This window comes from Sturnus vulgaris, chromosome 2 (assembly GCF_052056855.1).
Source record: "Sturnus vulgaris isolate bStuVul1 chromosome 2, bStuVul1.hap1, whole genome shotgun sequence".
Taxonomy (NCBI): Eukaryota; Metazoa; Chordata; class Aves; order Passeriformes; family Sturnidae; genus Sturnus; species Sturnus vulgaris.
This window is the reverse complement of record NC_142244.1, coordinates 9,915,065-9,942,609: the sequence shown is the minus strand read 5'-3', so window position 1 is coordinate 9,942,609 and position 27,545 is coordinate 9,915,065. Positions and strand designations below refer to the sequence as shown.

Below are 27,545 nucleotides of genomic sequence, written 5' to 3'. Positions count from 1 at the left end.
ATAAAAGAGTGATGCATCCACAACACTCTCCCAATGTTCTCCAATATGCATCCTCATGCCCAACCTGCCATGTTCAGAGTCATCAATCCTGTACTGAATGTCATCAAGACAGGGTTTGCCACACGTTCAGATTTGTTGGCACACCAAGCACTCCACTTGACAGAGACAGATATGTTTGCCATTTTTTTGGAGAGTACACCAGTAAAATGAGGAGGAACATGCCAATATACACTCAACAAATCTGCAAAGAAGTTACAAAGGACAATGAATATTTATCACTCACCCCAACCCCAACAGCTGGCAAACACTGTCTGAAATCTCTCCACTCCAATCATCTGCACATGCCAGATGCCACGACTTCCCAATCCTGGCCTGGACCAGCCCTTCAGTGCTCAGAGAGCCATTGAATAATCTCACTGGAGAGCAAAAAGGGCAGAAACATTTTGGTTAGGTGACAAAGCACTTTCCTCCCCGACCCCAGGAACACAGAAGTGTAATATAATGACTTTATTATTGCCAATGAAGAACAAAAAAAAAAAGTTAAAATGGATTATGGAGGTAATAAAACCTAGCATCTCCAGGATGTTCTGTTCCCACAGGAAGGAAATACTATTGTTATCTCCTATATTTCTGCCACGGGGGAGTTACATACCCTGTGTATTTTGCAAATGTCTCAGAAATAGACAATAAACAGTACATTTTTCAGGAACTCTAAACAATGCATTTTTTTCTTAGTCAGTATTATATAATTCTCAAATAATAAGTGAAGCTTTAGCTCCATGATGCTCAGTAATACTTGTCTGGAAATAAGGTTAAAATGAGTGTTGACAAAAAAAAAAAAAATTAAAAATTCCAGTTCCAATTGTTATGAGTTTTCACAGTTTTCATTGCAGTTTTAGTTAAAAACATTCACACTAATAATAAACGCTCACTGAAAACCAGTCCTTCTATAAAAACTTTTCCCAAAAGAAAATATTCAGAACAAAAATTCAGAAGCTCTTTAACATATTGGTAAAAAGTCCTATTCTATTGACATAGTGACTAAAGAAGTCGGGCTGTAAGGCCAACAGACTCTCATGTATACACATGTATATAAAATAAGAATTTTATTATGTAACATTAAAATTTATTTATAATAATGTCAAGAGAGTCTCATATACGTTTTAGCATCTACAGCTGCATTCCAGGCAGATGACAGGTCTTGCCATGGTGAAGTAGGGAAAAGCATTGACATTTATTGGTTACCAATTTTTTTTTTTAAATCTTACTTGTGCAATTTTCCCACCAAAACGCTTTCACAAAGAGTACCCACAATAGTAAAAAAAAAAAAAAAATATTTTAAAAAATGACTCCGTGACACTTGGAATGCATGAATGAAAGAGGTGATGTACAGTGATTAATTAATGGTAAACCTTGGATTAAATTAATTAAATTTTTGAGCTCCTTAAACATCTTGTAATTGTATGCACTGCAAGATGTCTCCAAATTACTTTTGACACCTCTCTTCTTGAGAGAACATGACCTATAACTCCTTTCCCTTTCTCCTCATTAGATCCATCTTCTTCTTCAAATACATTATTGGTTAGGAATAATAATGTCATTGAGGCTCCAACAACTGCTTAATCCAGATATAATATAGTTTAGAATTCTGGAATTTCTTTGCAATCCCTGGAAGTTTTAGAAGTTGAGGGATTTGAAAAGAGGGTTTTTCTAGTTCAAATTGCTACTTCTGATAAGACATTGAAATTGGTTTCAGGAAAATGAGCAAGGCTCTTGGACACTGGAAAGACTCAATGTGAGAGTTTCTACTTGAATTTTCATTTTAAGAAATAGATTGATTTAGCCAAAATTTGGATTAAATGGGTTTTTGGAAAAAAAATCTCCCAGGCTTTTCATGTGAGGTAATTTGTTATAAAGTAATAGACAATCAATGGCAAAATAAATCTTTGGGAAAATGTACATTGTGTTAATGTGGGTGATGATTACCTTGTTCAGATCTTCTTCAGCAATGACTGGGAAAAAAAAATCAAGTTTTCTTTGCTTAAGAAGAAACTGAAGTGAATTTTATTCTATACATTTGTCCTGGGTGACAACATTTTAAAGGAAGAATATGTTTGCAACAAAATAGTCAATGGCATTAATTTGAGGAGTGAATCTGTGTCTTTAGACATCTATCTGCATGTATTTACATATGCCATGTATATTTTTATATATATGCATATAAAAAATATTGAAATCAGTCGACTGTCAGCACATACTTAAAAACATATCTGATGCCTAGCAGAGCTCTTTAAAGCAAAGGAATGGTGCCAAGCTGAAGGACCACTTTTAAATCTTCCTTTGGCTCTCCAAAGCAGATTGTCAGAAAGGGCAGTTTAACTGCTGTGCTAGGTCAAACATGATTTTAGCACTAGTCTTACATTTAAATTAGTGTTCTAGAGAATCTCATTTCCCTGCTATGTGAAATGAATTAAAATACTGAGCACACGCATTTTGGAAAGAACCGCTTTACCAGAGAAGTAAGGAATAGCAGTGAACAACGGATGCTGCTTTTGGAACTGTGACATCCATTCATCCCATGGAGTCCAGGTGGGCTGGAGGGTGACATGTGTTATAGTTTGGCTTTGCACCCACAAAACTTGCACCCACAAAACTATTTGGGAATTTTCACCAAGAACATAGTTATTCTCTACCCTGCACTGCAGAATTTATACTGCTGTGATTAATTGCAACATTAATTACAACAAAACCCAGTAGAATTTGGAAATATGAAATGGATGCAGAAGAAAAACCTATGTTGAGTTTCCATTTAATTTTGAGGTCATTATAAACAACTACAGTCCTCAGCACAGAGGAGCTTCCTAGCTTTTTGAGTTCTTTGCCAGATTCCATACACTATCTCAGAAAAGTGACTGTTTTCCTGGCCCTGACAAACCAAAGGAGATACTGCTGTGCAAGCTGGCATGCTCTGCATGCATTTGCAGCATCCTACATTACCTGAGGTCCCGTGGCTGTTTTCCTCGGCAATTCCTGCCAAATATGCATGGCTTGGGCTTGATATTAGGAAACATTTTTCACCAAAAGGGTTGTTAAGCATGTTAACCTGCAAAGTGGTGAAGTCACCACCCCTGGAAGGATTTAAAAGACATGTAGATGCAGCACTGAGGGACATGGCTTATCAGTGAACTTGGCAGTGCTGGGTTAATGGTTGGACTTGACGATTTTAATAGTTTTCCCAACCTAAATGATTCTGTGATTTCTTTGTATGAAGGAAAGCTTACTGCACTTTGCTTCATCAGAGCCATCTTCACATTGAGGTACGTTGTCACACAGGTTATACAACGGGATGCACGTCCCACTACCACACTGGTGCTCATCAACTGTGCAAGCCCCTGAAGGGAAACAAGAGAGCAAAATTAATCTGTAATTTTGAGGAAGGTTGATATTCACAGGAGATCTTACAGTTCACCTGAAAAAAACTGTGCAGATAGTATGAATTTCCATTTACATCCATCTCTCTTTCAAAATAAAGATAATTTCCAGACAAATAGAAGTTAATTAAGGAAAAATCAGTGGTATTCTGCTTTGTAGTTTCTGTTCTAGTTAGTGTTGCTTAGTTAGTAGTGTTCTCCCATTGTAAGTCATAAATAAGGGAGTGAAAAGTCAAATCCTGTCAAAAGTGACTAATGATTTCCATTTTCAAATGTTCAGCACTTTCACAAATTTCAGAGACCTCAAAATCTGTCAAGTCAAGCATATGAGCAAAGAGGCAATGAGAGCTGAGTCTCCTGAAACTTGCTTATTAGGAAAGGTGGAAGAGACAAAAGTAAATGGAATAAATGAGGAAAGCATTCATAAAAGAAGGATTAAGCTTCTGCAGAAGCTTAATATATATAACTGCAGAATCAGTTATACAATAAAAGCAAATAAGGGAGAGAGTAAATGTAAAGTTATAATTCTTTCTGTGACCAAAGTGTATGGTTAATGGCTTCATTTGTATTACAGGAAATATACAGTCATAAACTTAAATTCCATCAAAAAATTGTTTCTCTTCCCTTCCGGGACTTACTGACAGAAATAGTTAATTATCTAGAAGTTTTATAGAAGGCTTGAACCAGATTTTCACACATTCAATGTCCAAAACTAATGACAGATATTCTACAGAATTTAGTTCTTAATTGACAATGTTTTTATTATATTGCATACTGCCAAAAATTATGTCTGTTCAAGTAATTCTTACTTTTAAAACACCAATATTTCATAGAAAAAATAAAATACAGAGAAAAATCTGCTTTTCTTCTAAAGTTAATTTATTTACTGACAATCCTTTTATCCCTAGGCCTTCATGCTAATAATATTAGTCTTTGTCCTTTGGCTGCGAAGATCATGAATAAGCATAATTATTATGAAAATGGAACTGTTTAAATATATTTAACCAGAACTGGCAATGGCCACTCTGAGAATTTTACCTTGCTAAGCTTAATTTTCTTTTTACAAAATATGGGCAAGGCTGGCCCCAGCAAAAATGCTGAACCAGCCTAAAAAAAAAAAAGGCAGAGAGTTTTTGGACTGAACAAATGTGATAGAGAAGGCAGAATAAGAAGCAGCAAAATTGTCATATGGACATATGAACTAGCATCTCAGTGTTGCACAACGGAATTAAACAGAGTTAATTTTACAAATGTAGACTAAGAATGAAGATTTTAAAAAAATATTAAGAAAGTAATATTATTATTACTACTGTGAATCCATAGAAAATCTGTTCCTGATTAAAAAAGCTGGGAGAAACTTGCCATTTCTGAGAGTTAAAGTAAGAAAAATAAAAAAGATCCTTGGCAACTTTCTCTTCAGGTAAGCTAAAGGTTCTTCACACATCTCTCAATACATACTGCTTTTTCTTTCTCTGTTTTTCTCCTGTCAGACTTCCATAGAAGTAATACAAAGCCTCTAATTAATTCAGTCAAGATTTGGCCTAGAGTTAGTATAATTATTTGTCCTGCTAAGCATACTACTGTTCCATGTAATTTGCATTATGCTTCATTTTGCATACTTTGGAGAGTTGATTGCTGAATTATGAGTGACAAGTCTAATTGCAGTCCCCAAGAAAATCAAGAGCCTTTCAGAAGGGATCTGGCTGAAATCAAAAACACTTCTGTCCAAATATTTAAGAGACTAGTTTTTCTCAGATTATTCACACACTGAAGATCAAATTTTAGAGCTGCAAGAAGGACCATATTGCAAATATTGATTGGAGTTACCACATACAGCTTTCTCTTCTAATGCATGTTATCAATAGTAGATATTTCACAAATGCCTTTAAACACACTTTAATGACACGCTGAAATGATGTGATGTTTTTTCCTGGGGTTTTTATAGGGAATAGTTAGTATTTGCCCTCTTAACATCTGAAAATATTTTGATCAAAATACTGAGTCATTTTTCCACATAATATCACAGAGTTGCACATGATATAGACATTGCCCCAGTTACACTAAGGAACAAACCAATCACTTTTCTTGACAGGAAATCTAAAGTACAGATGAGTAACCAGCCTTTTTCTCTTTAACATTTGCATTTTTCTACTGAGCAAGTGCTGAGAATCACTTTTCACTCTCCACATTTTCTGAAATATATTTGGCCAGTGGAATAACCTCTTAAATACAAAGATTCAGATGCTTACTTAGATGGTAGCCAGTCGTAAAGTTTGCAAGAAATCCCTTCCCCGTTGAAGACTTGTCCGTCTGGAAGATCACTGTCATCTGGTTTGTTGTAGAGAAGACATCTGGCAGTGGGCCTTTCCCTGTGTAGACAGCTATTCACCAGGAAAACATGAGTACATTCAACCTATTTTGCTCATTTTTATTTCACAATGTTTTGGGTTCAAAAGCAAATACTGCTGCCACAGGGATGTAGCTGCTCCCCCAAACCTAACTGCCATGGTCAGACCCCAACACCAGGGCTGACCCCAGCACTAATCAGCATAGAACAATAAAAAGGCTCAGCTCCGAGATTATCCATCTGTTTGTCCACACACTAAAACAGTCTGATTTACTGAGAATTTAATTTCACACAGATTGCATGGAGAGATGAATGTGTGCAAATGTTTTGGAAACCTGATGTCACATAGAGTAAACTTTCTCAATTTTTCCTCTGAATTTCTGAGGCCCAAAAAATGTGAATGAAATGAGAGGAATCTAATTTCCTTGATATTATATCCATCAGTTTGCTCCAGCTGTCTGATTACATTCATTTTAGTACCCACTGCTGCTACTTGCCCAAAAGTAAGGAATCTGGTCCTCTGCCATCTCTGACTTCAACCACATCATAAATATTTTCCAGATCAAAATCCTGAAAATGAAGCTGGATGTTTTTTCCATTTTCAGCATTCAAATACCACACACCTGGAAAACACACACACACACATCACCCTTTCAGTAGTTACATTTACTGTGCCATTTTCATGTTGAAGGGCTTTGGAGGGAAAAAGAAAATTCTCCTAAATTGTTAATAATCACCCAAGAAACTAAGAAGTTTAAATCTTGTATTTAAAAGCTGTCAAGATCCAAAATTCTATACTTTCTCATTCTTAAAACATTTTTGAAAACTTATTTTAGGCTTCTACGACATATACATATGTGTTTTTAATCATTCATGTCAGCTGTGAATTTCCCCAAAGTAGTAAAGCTCATTCCTTTCTGCCTGTGACAATGTGACAAAGAGTCCTGTCACATAAGTCTCATTTGATAGTAAGATAATTTTTATAATCAATCACAGAAGCTTCTCTTTCAAGTTAAAATAGCTCTTTGCTTCTGTTTAGCCTATACTATCTCATATTTAATCTAAGTGTGGATACTCTGGAAATCTTGTAAAGAAAGTAAAAAAAACCCAAACATATTTTCATGGAGCACAAATTATTTTCTCACTAGCAGGAATCTCATTTGGGAACTTGTGGAATGAATCCTGGAAATGTGAGCCATATCTCAAGTGGAACAGAAACACAAAATGACATCTCTTATGATTACCATCCCAGTACAATTTCCCAGGATTGTAGGAATAAGAAATTAAAATTTCATTAAGAAGCAATGACAAAGCTCTCTTCTTTGCTTTATCCATCAACAAGATGTAGTGGACCACCTTGAAACATTCACTTTTGGCAGCTCTCGTTTAATCTAAATCGAGTAACATCAGTAGAATAACAATATCTTCTCACTAGTATGTCAAAAAACATTCAATAAAGAGAGGATTCTTTACAAAAAGCATGCACATATTCTTTGCCTCTAGAAAACTTGAGCTATTTAACAGCAGAAGTGATGATATTAACCTGGCAAATACACCAAGTTATGGTGAAATGCAGACTTTCATCACCTTATGTGCTGCTGCATTGACATAAAGACATTTGACATAATAGGCAGGATAGAATTGGCCTGTCTGGACCCATTCCAATGGATTATGCTTGTCTTCATCCCTTTTTAATCAGCTGGCATGTGTTTCCTTAGCTTCCTCTCTGTACATATAGAATGCAGTTAAAAAACCCCACTGTATATGCCTTAGATTTTTTTGCTGTTGTTGTTTGACAATGTCCGAGTTGGAAAAGCAGGTTTAGTATCTCTATTTTTATATGGTTAAACTTCTTCTGAAGATTTGGAAAATAATTACTTACAGGAAGCTAAGTTAGGGTAATTGTTTGGAAAGTTTGCAGAGCTGAATGTACTGTTTGGCTCCCAGAGTTCAACTGGCCCTCCACAGTCAGCTGAAAAAGAAAACATTTCAAGAACATAATTAACCTGCTGTCTTAATTTTTTAATCTGCGGTAACAATGATAATTTGTAGAAGTAATTTTCATGATTATTGGTCTGCATGCTGTACCCATGACAGAAATATGAAGACAAAGATGTGATATCATCTCTCTCATTTACTAGTACCATAGTAAAAAAGCTGGGAAATGTCAAGAATAAGAGTGGCCCCCCAAATATAACCAATTCATGCACTTTGCTCCTATGCCTTTCTTGTTATCTGATCAATCACAGAATCATTAAGGCTGGACAGGACGTCTGAGGGCATTGAGTCCAGCCTTTGACTGATGAACAGGGCTGTGTCAACCTTGTCACCTAGACCATACACCGAGTGCCACATCCAGCTCTTTCCTGAGCACCTCCAGGGACAGTGACTCCACTCCCTGGGGAGCCCCTTCCAGTGCCTGGACACTCTTTTGGTGGGGAAATCATTCTTGCAGCATCAGCAGAGGTACTCAAATCTAAAGCTCTTTTTGTCATCTAGCAAGTAAACTTTCAGAAAAAAACCACAAACCCTTTATACTGTTACTTTGCTTTCTTCAGGACCCCAAAACCTTTAACAGCTAAACCTTGTGAGTGGCTAAAACAGTCATTTGCTTTTTCCTTAAAACAACTGTTCTAGGAGAAAAGACCTTTGTCATAAAGATGTATATGTACTTACAGGTAAAAATTAATAAAATTTCTGTAAAAGTAAATATTGTAGATATGTGTACACACATATACATGCACTCACAATGTGGAAACAGCTAACTGCACTTTATATATTCAATATTCTGCTTCAATATATAATTTTGATGGCAGTTTACATCCCAAATATGCCAGCTTCGTGTTCAAAAAACTTTACTTGATATTGACAAATATTATTTATTTTCATTTTAGCTATCGGAATGACTGAATGAACCATGAGAATGAACTTTGGTGTTTTCCCACTTTTCTGGTTCACAATTACTTCATTCAAAAATGACCAGTGGTCCTCCACTTGCTTCAGGAAATAGTAGTTAAGGCAAAACACCTTTACCTTCTTTATTTTGGTGGAGCTTTTTAAAATGTTTTATTCCTTGAATTAAAATTGTTACCTTTTTTTTTGAACTCTCAGACTTTGGCTAAACTTTAACTCTCTCCTCGCCACCCCTTATGGATCAAATTGGCATGCCATGATGTCTGACAGCATCTCACACTCTCAGCCCCTTGGCTGGGGACTGCATAATCTACATATAAGTCCTACCAAGTCTGACCATTGAATCCCACTGGGAGAAAGCTCAAACCCCCCCCCCCCAAAACACTCCCCAAACCAAGAAAAACCTGAACTCCCTCACAGCCATTTTCTAGAACTTTCTATTTCACCGAATCACTCCTGGCAAGAAAAGCTGAACTCTCAGGAAGGAAAAGGAGCTGTTAACAATCTCACCCTGACTAATAAGTATATTATGTTCCAGCCATGTGGCTCACAAGAAAGGTTATTTTCTATAATTACCACGAACAACAGATAAAGATTACATTTTAAAAAAAATGGAATATTATGGCATGTGAAACTTGATCTGGTGTTGGATACATATAAGGTACATTAGTAAGTGATCTTTGTCTAGCTTGGAAATATGAGAGAAGAAATTGAATTTAAGCATGTCTTGAAATAATGTTTTAAAAATATGTAGTGATCTTTAAATATAAATTCATATGCAGTTATTCATACAGCTGTTATTCATTAGAGAACCAAATCATAATCACTACCAACAATCTTGGTTGAGCACAACAGATGATTTTCTCAACGCTTTAGAAATGATACATGACCCGTATCTCTGTTCTTTGGCCAAAACTTCAGTTCTTATTGACATACATGTCTGAAGTGTGGAATGTACACTGTCTTTTCCACACTGTTGTTTGTGTTAAAAGACAGATTACAAATTAACATGAACATGAAAGCAATCTTTGTTTTAGATGAAAGTATAATGCGACAGTCTTGTGCAAAAGACAAAAGCAAATCCAGATTTCCCGTGCCACCATCAAAAATATCCTTTCTTACGTTTCAAGGAGCTTTTGTGGCACTGTGAATGATGCCAGTGACTTCTACTGGAGCTCTAATTCCAGTAAAAGAAATTGACTCAGCTCAAATTCTTTTATGTCTTGTTTATGGACGTGACATTTGTAGTGAAATCATTAGGGTTAGTAAGCTTGTACACATTCATCAAAGTAATTTCATACTTCTTTGAAGATGATTGAGAACATTCACTTTTTTTTTTTTTAAACAGGTTACAGATAGCATGTTGTAGCATGTCCCAACAAAATTACAAGAACAAGTAATTATTTTCCCCAGCAACAGCTTAGACTGTCCTTTTGTATCATGGATCTCTTTAATCTCTTTCATAAGGAGTTATGAGCCATATTAACATGTTCCTTTTTTGAGTGCTAAAATTTTATGACCATGCATTGGGTAGAGATCTATAGTTTGATATTCCTTTGGTATTTTTCAGAAGCACTCAGCTGCTATTTACCACAGGGCTATTCTGCCAATAACCATTAGTCTGGTGCTAACTTGTGAGGTGTGTTTACTCACAGCACCTGAAGGTTAGCTGGAGGGGGCAGGCATCAGCATCTCTCCACAAAATTACTTTAATAAAAACTGCTATTGAATTCCAAAACTCATTTTGAGAAACTATGACTGAAATTACTACTGTTATTAAAATTTAATTTTGCTGACAGACACATCTTGTTGAACTTTACTGCCCCATGTCTCATGATGGAGCTCTAAAACTGCATTTTACATTTAGAAGGCTTTTTTTTACCTGTCTTGATGCAGTAGATATGGAGGCGACAGATTTGAGAGAATAATAATATTAGCATACAGTGTTTCAACACGAATATAATGCAAACAGTCTTATTATTGTTTTAATTTTAGACCATTTTTATTTACTATATGTTGCCAAGAAAGAAACCAGCAGTGCTTTGAAAGGCAATGTAAATGTAATAAGAGGCAATCTTGGAACATGTTCAGTGTTTGTTTTAATGATTTGAAGACATGCCTGAATAGGACTTTTGTAGAAATTTTTTTCCCAACATTTCATCCACTTTCAGAATAAATTACAAACCAAGCCTCATCAGATATTTTAATGATTTTTCCACAATCTCTATTTATATTTGTATTGCTTTTTGCTTTGAATGTGCTTGGACTTGTTTAACATCATATACAATCTTTCTTCTCTCTTTTCTATAAATTATCCAGATTTATAAGGACGGTTACAGGTATTTTCTCGGTTTCTAGCTGTGAGATTTTCCTGCTTAGCTTTGTGAAACTGGAATGTTTTGAGGAAACTTAAACCTCTGTGCTTTCCTCTAAAACACTCTGCAGCTGGAAGGGTCTGGATCAAGCTGTACAAACTGTCTGGAACTCGATCTTACCGTGTTATCCTGAAGATAACTTTATAATGCCGATGAGAGGTTTTTATAAAACTGAGGTTGAAAACTCTGACCCACTCAAACACAAATACAGCAATATGAAATCAACAGTGATTTAGTGTTTACTTACTAGGAACTAAAGGGGTGGTAGCAGTAGTTGGCCTCACAGTTGGCTCTACATAATTGTTGTCATTGCACTTTCCCTTTGTCAGGCCAATGTCATCCACGGCAATATCACTGGGACCACGCCTTTTAAAGGCATCAAAAATAACCTGAATTCAGGAAAAAAAATACAATTTTGTAATTTAGTGAACCATTTTCAGCTTCCTACGCTGTACCATTCTGTCTTTCCCTGAATGCTCTTATTTCCACTGTAATTTACACTGGTGTTACACTCAGGGGAAGGCATCGGGGAAGAGACAGAATTCGTCACAAAAGAGAACAGCACTATGCAAACTGAGTGAGTCATTCTAAGGAATGTAGTACCTTTATTTAAATGATGAACATGATTTAAAATATTCAATACTTTTGTTTTATACATAAATACATGTAATTTTAAAAACAGTTCTGCATTACTCATCAGTCCAAACTTCTGAACTAATGGCAGAAAAAACTAAAATTAATCTCATTTTTTCTCCACCATTCTTTAATATCCACATATTTAAAGTAATCCTGCAAACAAGGAATTAGTTCTGGTGAAATAGAGTTAGGTATAGCAATCTTCTTGATATCATATGTGGTTACGTATTTCCTGGAAATCTGATGCATCCAGGTCACAGATGCATTTTTTCCCTCAAATGTTAAATGCATCTTTCTAGCAGTGCTTGCCAGAAATCAATCAAAACTACTCTAGCAGGACAAACCATCCCAAATACCTATAAAAAGAAATTGTTTTCAAAGGAGAGGTGCTGAAAGAATTGTCTGGAATAAATCTCCTCCTTTTGTTTACAGATAAGTCAAGCCAGTTGTTAATCTTGTGGTGTCAAAACCACTTCCATCTGCAACATACTTTCTGTAATTAATTATTGAAAACACTAATTCACAATCTGAAGCAATTTAAATTTAAATCTTCTCATGGCTAAGTGCTTCACATCACCCTCACTATCGAGATTTTATATTCCACAGCAGATTTTGATAGGCATTGAGCGCTCTTGTTTTGTGGACAGATCTCATGTTAACATGATCAGGTTTTCTGTTTTCTGAAATATTAATACTTTAAATTCCAGAGAAGGAAAAAGGGACTGGGAGAATTCACATGGGGATTCCAATCTTCTGCATGCTAATATTTTTTTGATGTCAGGCATTGTTAAATGATAATAAATATTATCTTTGGAACAGTGGAATTTTGGGTTCATTTCACAGAAAACTCTGATATCAGTTTAGCTAAAATAAATTAAAAAAGAAAAAAAAAAGCAGCATAACAAACCTTAAAATCAGATGTTTCATTTAAAGTTACTTGTCCATAATTCCAGTTGTCTCCATAGTTTCCTTCTCTCTCAAAAATGATCTTTTCCTGACCATCCTCATCACTTATGCTAACTTGTAAACGGTAAACATTACTCCCATACATGAAATACCTAGAAGGGGAAAAGCATTTTGGAATTATTAGAACAAAGTCAAATTCCATGAAAAAATGTCACTCTTTATATTATAAAGTTTTATGGAATTAGGATTCATTTGAAGAAAGCATGTAAATAATATTAATTGTATGTTTAAATTACACCTGGGATTGTAGAGGCCTAGTTAAGCTTCACGACAAAAAAAAACATTTCAGGGATTCTTAATGTCATTTTCATACAGAAATGAATATTGGTCGCAGGGTGAAAAAGAAAATACATTACAGCTAACTGCAAAAGTCAAAGCTATGGAGTTAAACTTCAGGCCCAGAGAGCTGAGACTGATTGTGGAAATCCAAACAGAACCAGGCTGGCATTGCTGGCACACTGAGTGGGATTAATATTTTATAATAAAGAAAGTTTTTTGGGTATATTCTTAAACAAAACACAGGTTTAGGAATTATGTAACAATACCAAAAGCTTAGACAATACAGATCTGAAGGGACCAAAGGCAAACTCAGAATCCGGACTCGTTCTTCTATGAATCCAAGTCCAATGGGTGTTGAAATATAAAATCCTGCAAGATAATAATGATCACACTTTAGCCAGGATAGAATTACTTTCTTTTTTACTTTTTTACTTATAGAATTAGAATTTTTATATTTAAAATAACATCAAGAACATGCATGACTTGGAAGATTCCTGGCTCAGTAAATGTGAGCGATTATCCCAAGTTATATTAATCAGTCAATGACATATTAAATAGAGCTTTTAAGCTTCTTGGATACTCCTTAGAACTTGATAAGCAATGGCAAACTAGTCCTTCTCAAGGCAGCAAGAACCCTGCCTTATACTCAGTGAAGGCAGCAATTCCCCTGGGTTTATAAAAATGTCTTCCTGTTTGATATAACTTGAGATTTTGCAGAATTTCCCGACATTTTCATTATCTGTATCCACATGACAATGGGAAATATGGATTGTGTGTTGAGAGGGTGAGAGAATGACTATGTGACTATTTTATACCAAGGTGAGGCATTATAAACAAACAAAACCCCAATTTATTTGTGAAATTGAGTGTGTAGCTTTTTCTGAGATAATTTGTTGCAGCTGGGAAATTGAACTTGTTGTTATAGGAGGCCAGGCCACAGAAGAACTCGGATTTGTCATAAGACATGCAAACTTAGGCAGCTTTAAAATAAAATTCTCGCTTTATTCAAATCAAGGGTGTAATCCCATATTTTCTTTTATCTATCTATCTATCTATCTATCTATCTATCTATCTATCTATCTATCATCTATCTATCTATCTATCTATCTCATATATATGCAAATATATTAATAGAATTTTCAAATGAATATAATTATAATTATATTAATTAAACTATATGCACTGTATTCTGTTATTTATACTTTCATATTATTGAGTTTTTTTCACGTGGGAGGCTAAAACTCCTGAAAATTAATCTGAAATCTGAACCTGGTCTTTAATTTCCTCTGTTGACTTAGAAAGCATGCACTAAAATACACATGGTGTCTGACTTAAGGAGAAAAGTTCTTCATATAGTCAAAGGGACAGTTCTCCTTTTCATCAAGTCTCTCAGCATTCAGAATCAATTTTTGAATGTGCATTAAGGTCTTTAGTTTTCAAGAGCAGAAAAAACAAAAAAAGAAGAGTTTCACTGAATGTAATAGCTTGATATTAATGATGCAATTCACTCGAAATACAGGTCACAGAAATTTAAATATGCAACATAATAGTAATATTACACATAGGAACATTACATAAGTCTTGGCACAGGGAAACAGAGAACCTAACACAGATTAACATTTTTGAGAGAGAGAAATCATTGTCAAGTGTTTTATTAAACAAATTTTACTTTCTTTATTTCATCTGATTTGCATTCTAGGAGCCAGGTAGGAAGACAAAACAGTGTTCTGAAGATTGTTTAGAAAATATATATTTACTCAGTGTGGGGTGAATAATTTCTATCTGATACAGTGCAGAATACTATTTTTCTTTTCTCAGGAGTAACCTCTTTCAGAATAATTTGCAATTCTTCCACTTATTTGTCACTGAATAAGTTTTATGTAAGTTTTGCATAGAATACATATCACTATTGTAAAATCCAATTTATATTTCATCTGGTTTTAGCTGGACTGACAAATCAGCTGAGAAAGTGATTGTTTGGCTTTGTTGTTGAAACAGAAAAAAAAAAACCAACAACTTATGGAGTCTAATTCTGGTACAAGAATTCATGATACACTCAAAATCCAATTCCTATCAGTACTGTCTCTTTAAATAAATTCCACTTTTGATATGACCACTCTTACAATTAAGTTATTGGACTATTACATTTACTGGAGTGTTGGTGTGTTTGCTATGCAGTAACTGGGGACACAGATGCCCCCTGTAAAATGTAGGTCAACTCTATTTAAATCAACATTATTTTGTGACAACCATGAGGATGTCAGCAGTGGTGATGGATGAAACAGAAGTGATTTGCCTAATAATGCAATTGTACTTTTCCCCCTCAAGTTAAACATACAGGTTTTTGACCTGTAACATTTTTGCCCAGTAGAAATTCCTTTCTCAGAAAAGGCATTTGGGTGTAATAATAGCATCACAATTTTTAGTACCTCACACTTAAATAATTTTACATAATCTTTTGTTCTTTTAGTTCTAGTATGTTTCCATAAGATGGCAACCAGTAGCATAAAACATTTTGTCCAGCAACCCTGATATTTTTATGTCATAATAATATGACATCCTAATAATACTACTATGAAGAATCCATAATGCAGTGATACAAGCTAAATCAAGTTTTCCTTTAATCTTCAAACTGCTTTTTTGATCTTACCTGACAAGTTGCCAAATGTATGATCAAATTCAGGACCAGTCATCAAGGGAAAGGTAGGACCCTGAACTCTTTCCCAGTCTGAATCATCATCTAAATCTTGTATCCAGAAACAAAAGCTGTCTTCAAAAGTGCAATTGATCTTCTCATAATCTGTGAATAAGAACTTCTAGTAAATAAAAGATGACAGAGATGGGAAGTATTTTCTCAGAATTACACAGGAAGGAGTGATGAACAATGTAAATTTTAAAATATGTTTGTAAACCAGCCCACAGTGACTTAATTTCCTCTTTATGTAATGCAACAAAACTACTCAAATAAATGTGTTGTTTGTAGTTGTTTACAAAACACTATTTATGAAGGGTAGCCCTACATACTCTTGCACTTATTCACCAACCTTCATTTCTGATCCTTCTCTTCCTCTTTTCTTTGCCAAGGCCTGGATTGCTCCAGCAGAAAGGGCTCACCATTAGAGCAGAGTGCTGTGCTCCATGCCCCTGGAATGTCCCTTTCCTTCTTCCTCCTCATTTGCTCCTTCTTTGCCCACAGGGCTTTGCTGCAGCATCCTCATCACTTTTGTTCTCATGATATTTCAGTGTCTGTCTATGGTGCCTTGAAATGCAGGTCAGGAAAGGCTTCCACATGACAAGAACTTGCTGGCCTCTGGATGCTTCCCATCCAGCCACATTCCCCGTTCACCTCCTGCTCCAAATTTAGCAGCTAAAGAAGCCTTCACTTATCCAATTGCCAAATCATGAGCCATAGTGCAGCATTTTGTTACTGTAGATTCACCTCATCCAGATTTTTCCCAAGGCCTGTTTACTGAAGCAGGTATTTTCCTGAATGTTGTGTCTAAATGTTGTTCTAAACTATTTTTTTAAAAATAAAGATATTGTGGTCAATGATTTCATAGTGCTGATTAGCGAACAAACTGGCTGAGAGGAATCTGATGGAGGTGTGGAGTTTTATTTACACAGATGAGTTTTGTCAGACATCATCCCACTGCTAGATTCAGGCCTTTAAACCTGTGTATGGCTTTATTGAAATAATTTATTTGATCTTTAAAACAATATGAAATTTTTCAAAGTGGATTTAGTTGTTGGACTGAGACCAAAAAATGCTGCTTCCCTTTCCATCTCTCAAACTGAAAATGTAAAGTCACCAAAATTTTGGGATAAAAAGGAAACAAAACACCAAACACACGCACACAGACACACAGAGAACACTTACTGTTTAGTTCACTTGCATTAAATGCAGTGTACGTTGCATTAAAGCCATTATAATTCTCTGAATAATCAGATGTAAACTGTGCTGTAGCCTCATGAGAAAATATGTAAATTGTTTCAAGATTGGTCCCTGACAGAGAAGCTGAAAAAGACCCCAAAAACATACAGTCAGAGAGAAAATAATTACATGCACATTAAAATTTCCAGTGCTGTCACAAAACCACAGTGGATTAGTTTATTGACTCTTAAGGAATGGTTTTCCTGTTGTACTGTGATCCTGCTACAATAGCTTCAAACCCTTGAAGCATTTAGCTGTTTGGCTGATATATAAATATTCTGCATATTCCATCTCCCATATCCACCAGTATGGACATTAGCTAGTCTTTTACCATTTCTCATTCCCATTCTCTACCTATTTCAAAAACCAAGGATAAATAATAATAATATATCTTTCTGACTTCCTATAGTCTATCTTCTAGTCTATCTATGTTTTCCACCTCTGGTGGAATTCAGTTGTATAGACTTGGTCTTGTGAAAAATGGGTTCAATCTCAGTTTTCAGAGTAGAATACAGAAATTGAGATAAAATATCAGCAGTATTTCAAGAGGAAAACAATGCCATATTTGTAAAGATTTCCAGGAAGTTTCATAGCACTTCTCCCACCAGTTCATTTTATGTTACTGTGTGTGATATTACAGAAACTTCTGACAATGTATTTCCAATGAAACATGGACCCCACAAGACCATGAGGCTGATGAAGTTATCAAGATCTTTCAAATAAGATCTTAAAAAACAATTAGAAATGTCATAATTTATAAGGGTTTTTATCTGGTCAAATTAGACCAGATATATTGACAAGTATATTGAGATTAATAAGAAGATAACTTCACCCAAATCCAGTCTTCCTCTTAAACATACATGAGCAGCTTTTGATACCTCAAAATGCTTATTTTACCACTTAGTTTTTATTAATGGAAAAGTATTATCAGCTGAAAAATAAACTTACCTCTTAAAATCTTGTTTTGTCCTAATCCTTCAAAAATACTCAATATGTCTGCATATGGTTGTGTTTCAAAAGAAGTGAAGCTCAGTTTAATGGACAATCCTTCAGGCACTCTAAGGCAACAAGAGAAACATAAACTTGAAAATCTATTCTTTGACTTTAGTCACTGAGTGCTCGAATGATAATATCAGAAACAACATGAAATTGTATTAATCAAGATAATTAATCAAGACAATCTATTTGTCTAACTTTTAGCTTGTAAAATTGCCAAAGGAATTGGCAACTTTTGTAACAGTGTGTGCACACCTTTATGCACTGGAGTTAAGTACATTCTAAAAACTGAATGTTCTGAACTCTGCAATATGATAATCCTTTCTAGAAGGTTGGTTGTGGTGGGGTTTTTTTTGTTTTTTTTTTTAATTTTTTTTTTTATGGTTTTGGCTGGCTTTTGTTGTTCTCTGCATCTCGTTGAATTGCAATCACCTTTTCGTACATGTTACTCTTAGATATCTCACTGCTCAGGTAGACTTCCCAAAGCCAGAGGAACAGTATCAAGATATCAATATGAATAGCAAGATATCAAAATGTCTCTTCTCAAAGTCCAAAACACTGCATCTTATGAGAAAAAACAGGATTTGCATGCAGATTTGATGATCTGAAACTCACTCTTTGGGAAATTTTTATAAATCCAAACCATCACACAAAGTTTAATGACAGAAGTCGTTTGAAGTAAAGCTTAAAAATCCTTGGCCTTATTTTGTTACAGTTATGTTCTATGAGTAATCTGTAGTTAAATTTTTCTTCCATTTCCTTTCCACTAGACACATATGGTAGCCCAAATTCTAAAACACTACTATCACTCTCAGTTTAGCTACCACTATGTGTGGGGCTTTTTTGTTTTGGTGGGGTTTTTTTGGAATTGAGAGATTAAATGAAAATAAGCTTTCAACAGCAATCTGCTGGTGCTTATCAGTAATTATTAGTAGAGAAATGTTAAGTAAATACTTGGATATTTTGCCTTTTAATTTTGTTGTTGTTGTTGTTGTTGTTGATGTTATTTTATATTTCTCCAGAGGGAAGAAGTAGTCTTGGTTAGAAAAGATTAAAACATATAGCTGAATGGTGCAGGAAGCTAAACTTTCAGGGAAATATTGAGCATATTTCTCTTTTAGAAGGAGAGGAGATTGGATCTTCATTTGGAGTTAAATGGCATTAAAATGTACAAGCTCTTCGAAAAGGCAATGAGGAAATATTTCTAGAGAAAGGCAGGCACAAGAATAATCCAATATCAGATGTATTAGAGGTTGCCTTTTAACACGTTTTTATAGGGTAATAAAAAACATAGATTGCTGGAAACCCAAAAGGTTTCCTCATGGAAACAACTCTGAAAGAAAGACAAAATCTGAGTGCAACTTTGAATTTCTTAGGACTTTACTCTCAGTGTTGCCAGATTTTTTTAAAGCAGGTAAGTGGAGAATAAATTCAGATGGTTATTTTTGTCATTTTTCAATCTTTAATTACACATATCTGCAGAACCTCGACTGTAATATTTGCAATTGCTCATAATTCTTTTCAAAATGAAGTTTTTATTAGCTACATACCTGATATAGATATCTACCTAATACAATGCTTCTTGCAGCTATAGCAGCACTTGGAGCAACATGAACAGTTTAGAAGGAAGGAAGGCACTTGGGCCTTGTTTATTTACTGTGCTCAAATTCTGCAATGACATGAAATGAGGAACAAGGCAGACATATTCTGAAGGAAAAAAAAATCTCGTTCTTTTCCTGGGACACACCTATATTTTAAAGCCAGGTGTTGTCAATAATTACTGGTATACAGTACCACTGAAGATGATAAGGAAAAAAATGTACTAAACAGAAGGAAAAACAGAATTTCAAGGTGAAGATGAAAGTTCTAAACAAAATCAAAGCCTAGTACTTTCAAAGAAGTCTTTGGAAAGAGAAGCCCAAACTCTTTCCAGTTTTAAAGGCAATTTCTTAATCTCCTTTGAAATCTTCTGCCAAATTAATACTTCTCAGAATCAAAGAACAAGCATGATTACACAGAATTGTACCACAATAAGAATTACTGCCTTTCAAAGCAGTAAATTCTGAATTGGAAGTCATAGGAGGAATTTTTAGGATTGTCTAACTTGTGCTCATTTAAGTTTTTTAGATTCATACTTTTTGGATGAGATTTATGGCAATTGCACTATTATGAAATTTTAGTGTTGCTATCTTTTATTCTCCCTGGCCTAAGAACTGGACCTAGAGAGTGAAAATTGAACAGTTGTTCCTGTCTGTAGGTATACATCCTTGATTAAACAAAAAACAAAACAAAACAAAACAAAAACAACAAAAAAAAAATCCACCACATTTGGTGCTATTATATTAAACTATAACCATGTAATTCTAAAACATAGCCCCAAATTACATAGGTATGCAAGTACTCAACACATGAAACCTTTACACCTAAGTGACAATGGAATTATTGAAATTTCTTTCTAGTAAGTAAGAGTTATATCACATGAAGTCATTACCTGAAGACTGCTATTTAATATAATCCTTTGAAAAAAAAATAAAAAAAATCTTGCAATTATTTAATTGAGTTATGTGATTTATTTTGAACTTACACTTATGTTCCTCTGCATGTATATAACACACAAGATTTCCCAAAATTGTACCTAAGAACTTTTCTAAGTGGAAAAATTATTGATATAGTTATGGAGCTTATTCATGAAGGATTTCAAAGAAAAATTACATAAATACAAAGGAGAAAATAGTATTACATTTTTTCTGAGCTGGTGTATTTGGGAATAAAAGCAAATGGCATAAGACTTTTGTGCAGGAAACAAGATCACCTCATAATCAAAAAAATGCTACATATAAAATTATTGGAAAATGGCTTACACTATTATCCATTGGCAGGCAATGTTTTCATTATATGGGTTTGGATAATTCATAGAGTGAAAAAACCCAGAGGAACCAGTCAACATGAATTTTCCATCACAAACTGCAGCTGTAAAGATATAATGAAGAACATTTGGCAGAATGACATTTGAAAAACAGAATCAGAGCCAAAATGTGGGTGACCATGGATATTGGTTTACATGGATTACCTTGGAACTGCTTTGTAAGCAACAATAGGAAAACAAAGTAAAATACACTTCAACTTATTCCCATTTCTAATTGTTATCACTGTTTGAGCTCAAAGTACCATATGAGAAGAAAAGTACAGAAAGTACAGAAAATTCACTTTCAAATTAGACACAATCCAACTAATCCAAACTAGTCTAAACCAATCCAAATAATTCAAAACCAGCAACAGGATTTAGCTAATTCAATTATTTCTTCCATTTTACTCTATACTTTTACAAGGAAACAGGATCTTGCCTTGCCAGTTCTTATCTACAACTACTTTAAATCAGAAAACTGTGTTTGTACTACCAGAGACAATTTAATATCATCTGAATAAAAGCAAAAGGGGAAATGGTTGACTATTGTTATCTCTACTTTTATGAGCTTCCTAGTTCCTCGCCCTATATATTACTGAGTGCTCAAAGAGATAAGTGGATCTCCCAAGTTTCCTGCCAGCTATTGAATTCATTCAGCTGAGGTAAATGTCATTTATCATCATCTATTTTTTTCAAAGGCCTTTTATTAGTTTTGTTTCCTTGGTGTTGGTATTCCATTCTATGAAAGTTCTTCACTTTAAAAAAAAAGGGAAAGAAAGAAAAGTGCTTTAAGCCTCAGCAAGATTGGAAATGATAATTCATGTAGAGATTGTTTTATTTCAGCAACACGGAAGAACTGCTGAAGGTTTTGCTTCATCTTTTGAACATTTTGTTAGGAATCTATCTAGTGATGTTTTCTCTTCAGTTGTTCAAAAATATCATAGAGCTTTAACATAAGGATAAAATCAATACCACAAATTATTATCTGGAGAGGTAAGGACAAGTTCATCGATTTGAGGAAGATGATCAGAAATTATACAGAGCTTTTAATTTCAGAAATGAAATCATACTTATAATGATGGTCCAAATTACGAATAACCAATCATATTAAAATGAAATGGAAATTTTATTGAGCATAATCCTCCGCTGGGAAATGATATATACAAGAATAGATTGGAGCTCCTTGTGTGTTCATTTTATAAGTATAAAATTCTCTCTACCTATCACTTTAGCAAACACAAAATAAAAATTAAGTTCTGTTTCAGGCAGCCATACACCATACATAAAGACTGCAGAATGAACTTTGCCAACACGCCTTATGCATAAACTGAAATAGAAACATATTCCCTTTTCAATCTTTGAGAATAAAACAGAGCACATAGATTTTAAATACATAGAGAGAAAAGGTCCATGAATGATAGTTATTATTCTATATTAGCATTAGAGCTGGGTATTATGATAGAAGTACTTTTTGTCTCCACTTTAATTCACATATTTCCTGTCCCTACCAGTAAGAAAATCAGTGTGTGAAGAAGGAAAGTACCCAGCTTGTTATCAATGAATATTACAAAAAAGTGGTACAGTTATAATCTGATCTAAAAGGAATTTTATAGTATAAACAATAATAAAAAAGATAAGCATACTGTTCTAATAAAATAAATGACAAGTGTTTGCTCATTCATTTCTGTTAGAATCACAGAATGGGTCAGATTGGAAGAGACCACAGTGAGTCCAACCTCCCTGCTCAAGCATGGCCATCCCAGGACACATGGCACAGGATTACATCCAGATGGTTCTGGAATATCTCCAGTGAGAGGGACCCCACACCCTCTGGGTGATCTGTTCTTGGTCACTGCACAGGGAATAAATTCTTCCTCATGTTCAGGTGGAATTTCCTGGGCATCAATTCCTGCCCCTTGCCTCTTGTCCCATTGCTGACACCACTGAGCAGAGCCTGGTCCATGCTCTGACCCCTCCCTGCAGGCACTGACAGACATTGATGAGGTTCCCTCTCAGTTGTCTCTCCTTGAGGCTGAACAGCCCCAGCTCCCCCAGCCTTTCCTCATAAGAGAGATGTTACAGTCCCCTATTATTATGATTATTCTAATCTTATTGTTCTCTTATATTTGTTCCTTATCTCTTAAGAGACAGTGAGTAAATTCTAACAGGAAAACAAGACTCTGGGAAAGGTCCTTAGGTATCATCCACAGTCTAGCAACAGCCAGTGCTTTTTGTGTCAGGAATGAGCAGGAAGAGATCAGGGACTGGTCTCTCCCTAGAGAACCTGCCAGCGCTTTCTCCTTGCAGGGAGAAATCAGCTGTGGTCAAAGATGGGCAGGGGCATGGAAGTTTTTCCATTTTGCCTCTTCCTGGAGCCCAAAGAAAAGCTGCAGCTCTCCTAAGGAGATAGGAGATTTCCTTTGTAGGAACCACTTCCTCTCTTTCCCCAACATGTACCTTGCTGCCCACTTCTATTTACTATTGTTCCATACATGGCACTTTATCCTGTTAGCCTTAAAAATGAAGGAGAAGCTCCCCAAACTGGTCAAATCAAATCCACATATTTCACTTGACAGGACCTTTCTCTGCCAAAGGCCAGTTCATTACTTTCTGATTAATCTCTCTCGGTGCTGTAGTGATGCTGTGAGGTGAGTAATCACAAGATGATAGTCTAGACATGTAATAACTGCAAAGAGTCTGCACAAACCCCTCCTGGGATCAGCCTCCAGTCTCCCTTTCTGTACCCTACGAGCTACATGGCAGCTTTACAGCAATGCCAGTCATTATTAGTAGCTGCTGTTCAGGCTTCACATTTCTCTAGAGACCCTTTCACTGAAATTGCTAGTTTTACTTTTGTGAAGCCTTTTGTTACTGCACTGCATTGCAGAGCCAGAAGGAAACCTTTCAAGATAATTTTAATCAATAAAACAAACAACAAAAAGGGTGTTTGGTTGTCTGAATCTCTTTTGAGAATCTGAGATTTTACTGAATTCTCTCTAATGCAGGAAAGAGAGAGTAAAATTCACTTTTTAATCTTTTGTTTCTAGACCATTGACATTATGAAATCAGAAATACTAGAGGGAATAATAATCAAGATGAAAGACAAACCAAGTTTTTTAGAGGACAGCAAATCTTTTGTGTGCAGGAGCACTTGTAGCATGAATTATGAACTGGTCATGAATCTCATTGTGAAACTCTGAAGAACTTTTGAAAAACTAAACCATTTTAGCTTTCATGTGACCATATTGAGTTTCTCTAGGAATGGGACAAAAGTGAAACGTTAAAGAGGTGGAAAAATTAGCAGGTATCCCAAAGGTGCATCCAGCTTCTTACCTCTCATTCCACTGGTTTTATAAAATCTGCTAAGAAACTTACATACATAAAATTAGAGAAGCTCTGAGGTTTCAGATAGAAAAGACTGAAAATGTAATATAAGAAACATGGATCAATAATTTGTCCTTCAGCCAGAACTGTACTTCTCTAAGGTTATGAGCCAAAAATGCTGCACTAGTGGTAACTGACCAAATTGGTTGGAAATACCAGGCATCAGGGAACAGGGACAAATCACCCAGCTCTCTGGACTGTAACTACAGCTGTTTTCCCTATGACACTGTCTATTTTTACTCTTATTAATATTTATTTAATACTTTTATTTTTGCTTTCATTACTTTTATTATTTGTACTTATTTCATTTACTACCTTTACTACGTATGCACATTCCTGAAATTTTCAGCTCAGTTGTGCTCAAATGAGGAATAACATCCTGAGTAACAAAGGGGAAAACATTCACAGATTATATTTCGTAGATATTTGGGGAGATGTGCAAATCACATCCAAAAGCCATGTACATAAGATTTTATGCCTCAGCTGAAAAGCTCTACTCAAGCACAATTCATAACTTAAACCACTGTGTGGCCTCCAAGGCACAGCTGAGTCATGTGTACACAGCTTTAATTTCAAGTATTTGAGCTTATTTTTGCCTGTATCTGCCAATATATAATATCAATTAAACTCTGTCATATAAAACAGGTATGAATGTAATATCTTCAATAAAATGTGGATGGAACTTGTAAATTCAGACCTAGTCAGGGCATTGACCTGCTGGAGTGAGTCCAGAGGAGGCCACCAAGGTGATCAGAGGGAAATGGAACTCTTCTGCTATCAGGAAAGGCTGAGAGAATTGGGATTATTCAACTTGGAGAAAAGAAGGCTTTGGGGTGCCCTAATTGTGGCCTTCCTCTGAAGGGACCCTACAAGAGAGATGGAGAGAGTCTATTTACAAGGGTATGGAGTGACAGGACAAGGGGAAATGGATTCAAATTGACAGAATAGGTTTAGATCAGGTATTAGGAAAAACTTCTGGATCAGGTGGCTCAGAGACTGCATGGATGTCCCATCCCTAGCAGTGTTCAAGGCCAGGCTGGATGGGGGTCTGAGCAACCTGGTCTAGAGGAAGGTGTCCCTGTAGCTGGCAGGGGGTTGGAATGAGATGATCTTTAAGATCCCATCCAACCCAGGCCATTCTGTGATTCTATGATGGCAAGTAAAAAGCATTCATTTTATGAAAAGCATTTATTTTATGAATATCAGGGTCTACATTTTTCTTAATTAAAAATACAAAAAAAAATTAACAAATATCCTCAATAAGATTGCTGTCTCAAAAAATAAAATAAAAGAAAAAAAGAAAAGAAAAAATATGTTAATAGAAATGAATGACTGGATAACTTCTTGGGGTTAGGTTACCTAATGCTTTCCATGGAACTAAGGCCTAGCTGAACCTTAGGACCTTCTGATTTCCTCAATTGTTGAAGAACCAGTTCAGAGGCAATAATTATTATGATCTAGCTAGATGCAGTTGTTATAATAAGTAGACATTTTGATGTGCTTCAGTGGATATACTACTGAAGTATTTTGATGGATATTTTCCCCAAAATGTTCAGCCAAGTCTCCCTTCTGAGCTGACTGCAGTCAGAAACAAATGTAGGTAATGGGCAGGGAATCTGCAATTCCCTTTTCTTTTTTTCTGAAGAAAATTGCACATGACAGAGAGGTTCAGCCTGTCACAAACCTTCAGGATCAAGCTTTCAGGTTCTTTGAAAACATAATTGGTCTTTTACTTGCTTGTTTGTTTTTAGAGCCCATCATTTCACGTGTTTCTGAAAGCTTGAAGCAGACTGCCCTCACTGTTTTCCTCTTCTCACAGCAGAATAGAAAGAAGCTTTCCATATTTCTAGCACCAAATTCTATATTTAAAAAAACAAACCAACAAACAAACAAGCAAGCAAACAGAACACTCAGAGAGGTAATTGCTCCCATTACTCCTAAAACGTTTGCAATGTTCTCTTTGCAAGACAACTTGACAGACTTTTAGCTGAGAGCTGAGGCTGTGGAGAGCAACGCAGGCTGCATTAACCTGGGTGCCTCCCCAGCAAAACTGCAGAGGAGTCTGGCAAGGAGCACTGCAGTCAAACCCCTTGGTACAGAAAGAGTCTTGGGGAAATCAGGAAGTCAGATGGAATCACAGAGTAGCATCACTTAGGTTAGAAAAGACCTCCAAGGTGACTGAATTCAGCCTTGCCAACCAGACCATGACCAGTCGTTTCTCAAGCACCTCCAAGGATGGTGACCCCACCACCTCCCTGGGCAGCCCATTCCAATGCTAGGCAAGCATTTCTGCAAATAAATTCTTCCTGATGTCCAACCTGAACGTCCCCTGGCACAGTTTGAGTCCCTTTTCTCTCGTTCTGTCACTGGCTGCCTGAGAGAAGAGCCCAGCCTGCACCTGGCTCCACCCTGCTGTCAGGGAGTGGTGCAGGGTGACAAGGTGACTCTGAGCATCCTTTTTTCCATGCTGAGGCCGCCCAGCTCCTCACATGGTTTGTTCTCCAATTTCGTTGCCCTTCTCTGGACCCTCTCCAGCCCCTCAATGTCCTTCTTGTAGTGAGGGGCCCAGAAATGGACACAGTACTCAAAGACAAGACAATGGTAAACAAACTGACTTGCACTGCAGGATAAAATCTCTTTATGCTAAACTCCAGTGGGGTTCCATAGAATCATAGATGGGCTGAGGTTGAATGGGACCTGTGGAGGCCATCTGGTCTCAACATTGTTTGATATTACTGATGCAAATGTTCATATTAAATTTCTATATTATTTTGCAATTTACATATTATTTATGTCATTAATATTTCTATAGTAAGACAAAAATTATGCAACTTTATATTAAAACAGAAAGGCTCTAATATTTCATTATTTATTACGCATATTCTTAACTCATGAGAATTTTACAGAACATTGTTTCCTCTTGCAAGATAAAGATTATAAAAATCACTCTTATTATTTTTAGTAGAATTGATTTGGACTTCAACTGTGCAGTTTATTACCCATAAACTATTTACAAACTACTGACAGTGTTAAGCCTGTTTAAAAAGACTGATTTACAGGAGTTTACATTCTTACCACATCTTTTTTCAGATTCATCTGAACCATCTGGGCAGTTCAAGACTCCATCACAAAAGAAATCTTGGTTAATGCAGGTTACACCATCAGCACAGAGTTCAGCAGGTGGCAAACATTCAGCTGGAATAATAAAGATGAGAGCAATAACAGCACAAACAGTAATGTAGTCTCACTACAAAGGAAAATTGACTTACCTCTGGTTGCTTTACCACAAATCAAATCAACCACTCTACTGTGTTTTACAAAACTGCATTTTTAGAAGCTTGGAATGAAATATCACATACTAAAAAGATAAATTTGGCACAGA

The 27,545-nt window shown here is 35.7% G+C and overlaps 1 protein-coding gene across 2 annotated transcripts in view; it reads right to left on the bottom strand.

Moving 5' to 3' along the window:
* TMPRSS15 (transmembrane serine protease 15) overlaps positions 1 to 27,545 on the bottom strand; it is a 52,101-nt gene that overhangs the window by 12,345 nt on the left and 12,211 nt on the right. For both annotated transcript variants that reach the window (XM_088157761.1, XM_088157762.1), the window contains 13 exons: positions 27,239 to 27,358; positions 20,736 to 20,844; positions 17,827 to 17,936; positions 16,825 to 16,962; positions 15,598 to 15,747; positions 13,214 to 13,316; positions 12,610 to 12,760; positions 11,314 to 11,455; positions 7,661 to 7,750; positions 6,276 to 6,401; positions 5,681 to 5,812; positions 3,282 to 3,392; positions 284 to 416 (listed from right to left, as the gene is read on the bottom strand). In XM_088157761.1, the coding sequence (XP_088013887.1) occupies positions 284 to 416; positions 3,282 to 3,392; positions 5,681 to 5,812; positions 6,276 to 6,401; positions 7,661 to 7,750; positions 11,314 to 11,455; positions 12,610 to 12,760; positions 13,214 to 13,316; positions 15,598 to 15,747; positions 16,825 to 16,962; positions 17,827 to 17,936; positions 20,736 to 20,844; positions 27,239 to 27,358 (1,615 nt within the window). The remainder of the gene's footprint in view (positions 1 to 283; positions 417 to 3,281; positions 3,393 to 5,680; positions 5,813 to 6,275; positions 6,402 to 7,660; positions 7,751 to 11,313; positions 11,456 to 12,609; positions 12,761 to 13,213; positions 13,317 to 15,597; positions 15,748 to 16,824; positions 16,963 to 17,826; positions 17,937 to 20,735; positions 20,845 to 27,238; positions 27,359 to 27,545) is intronic.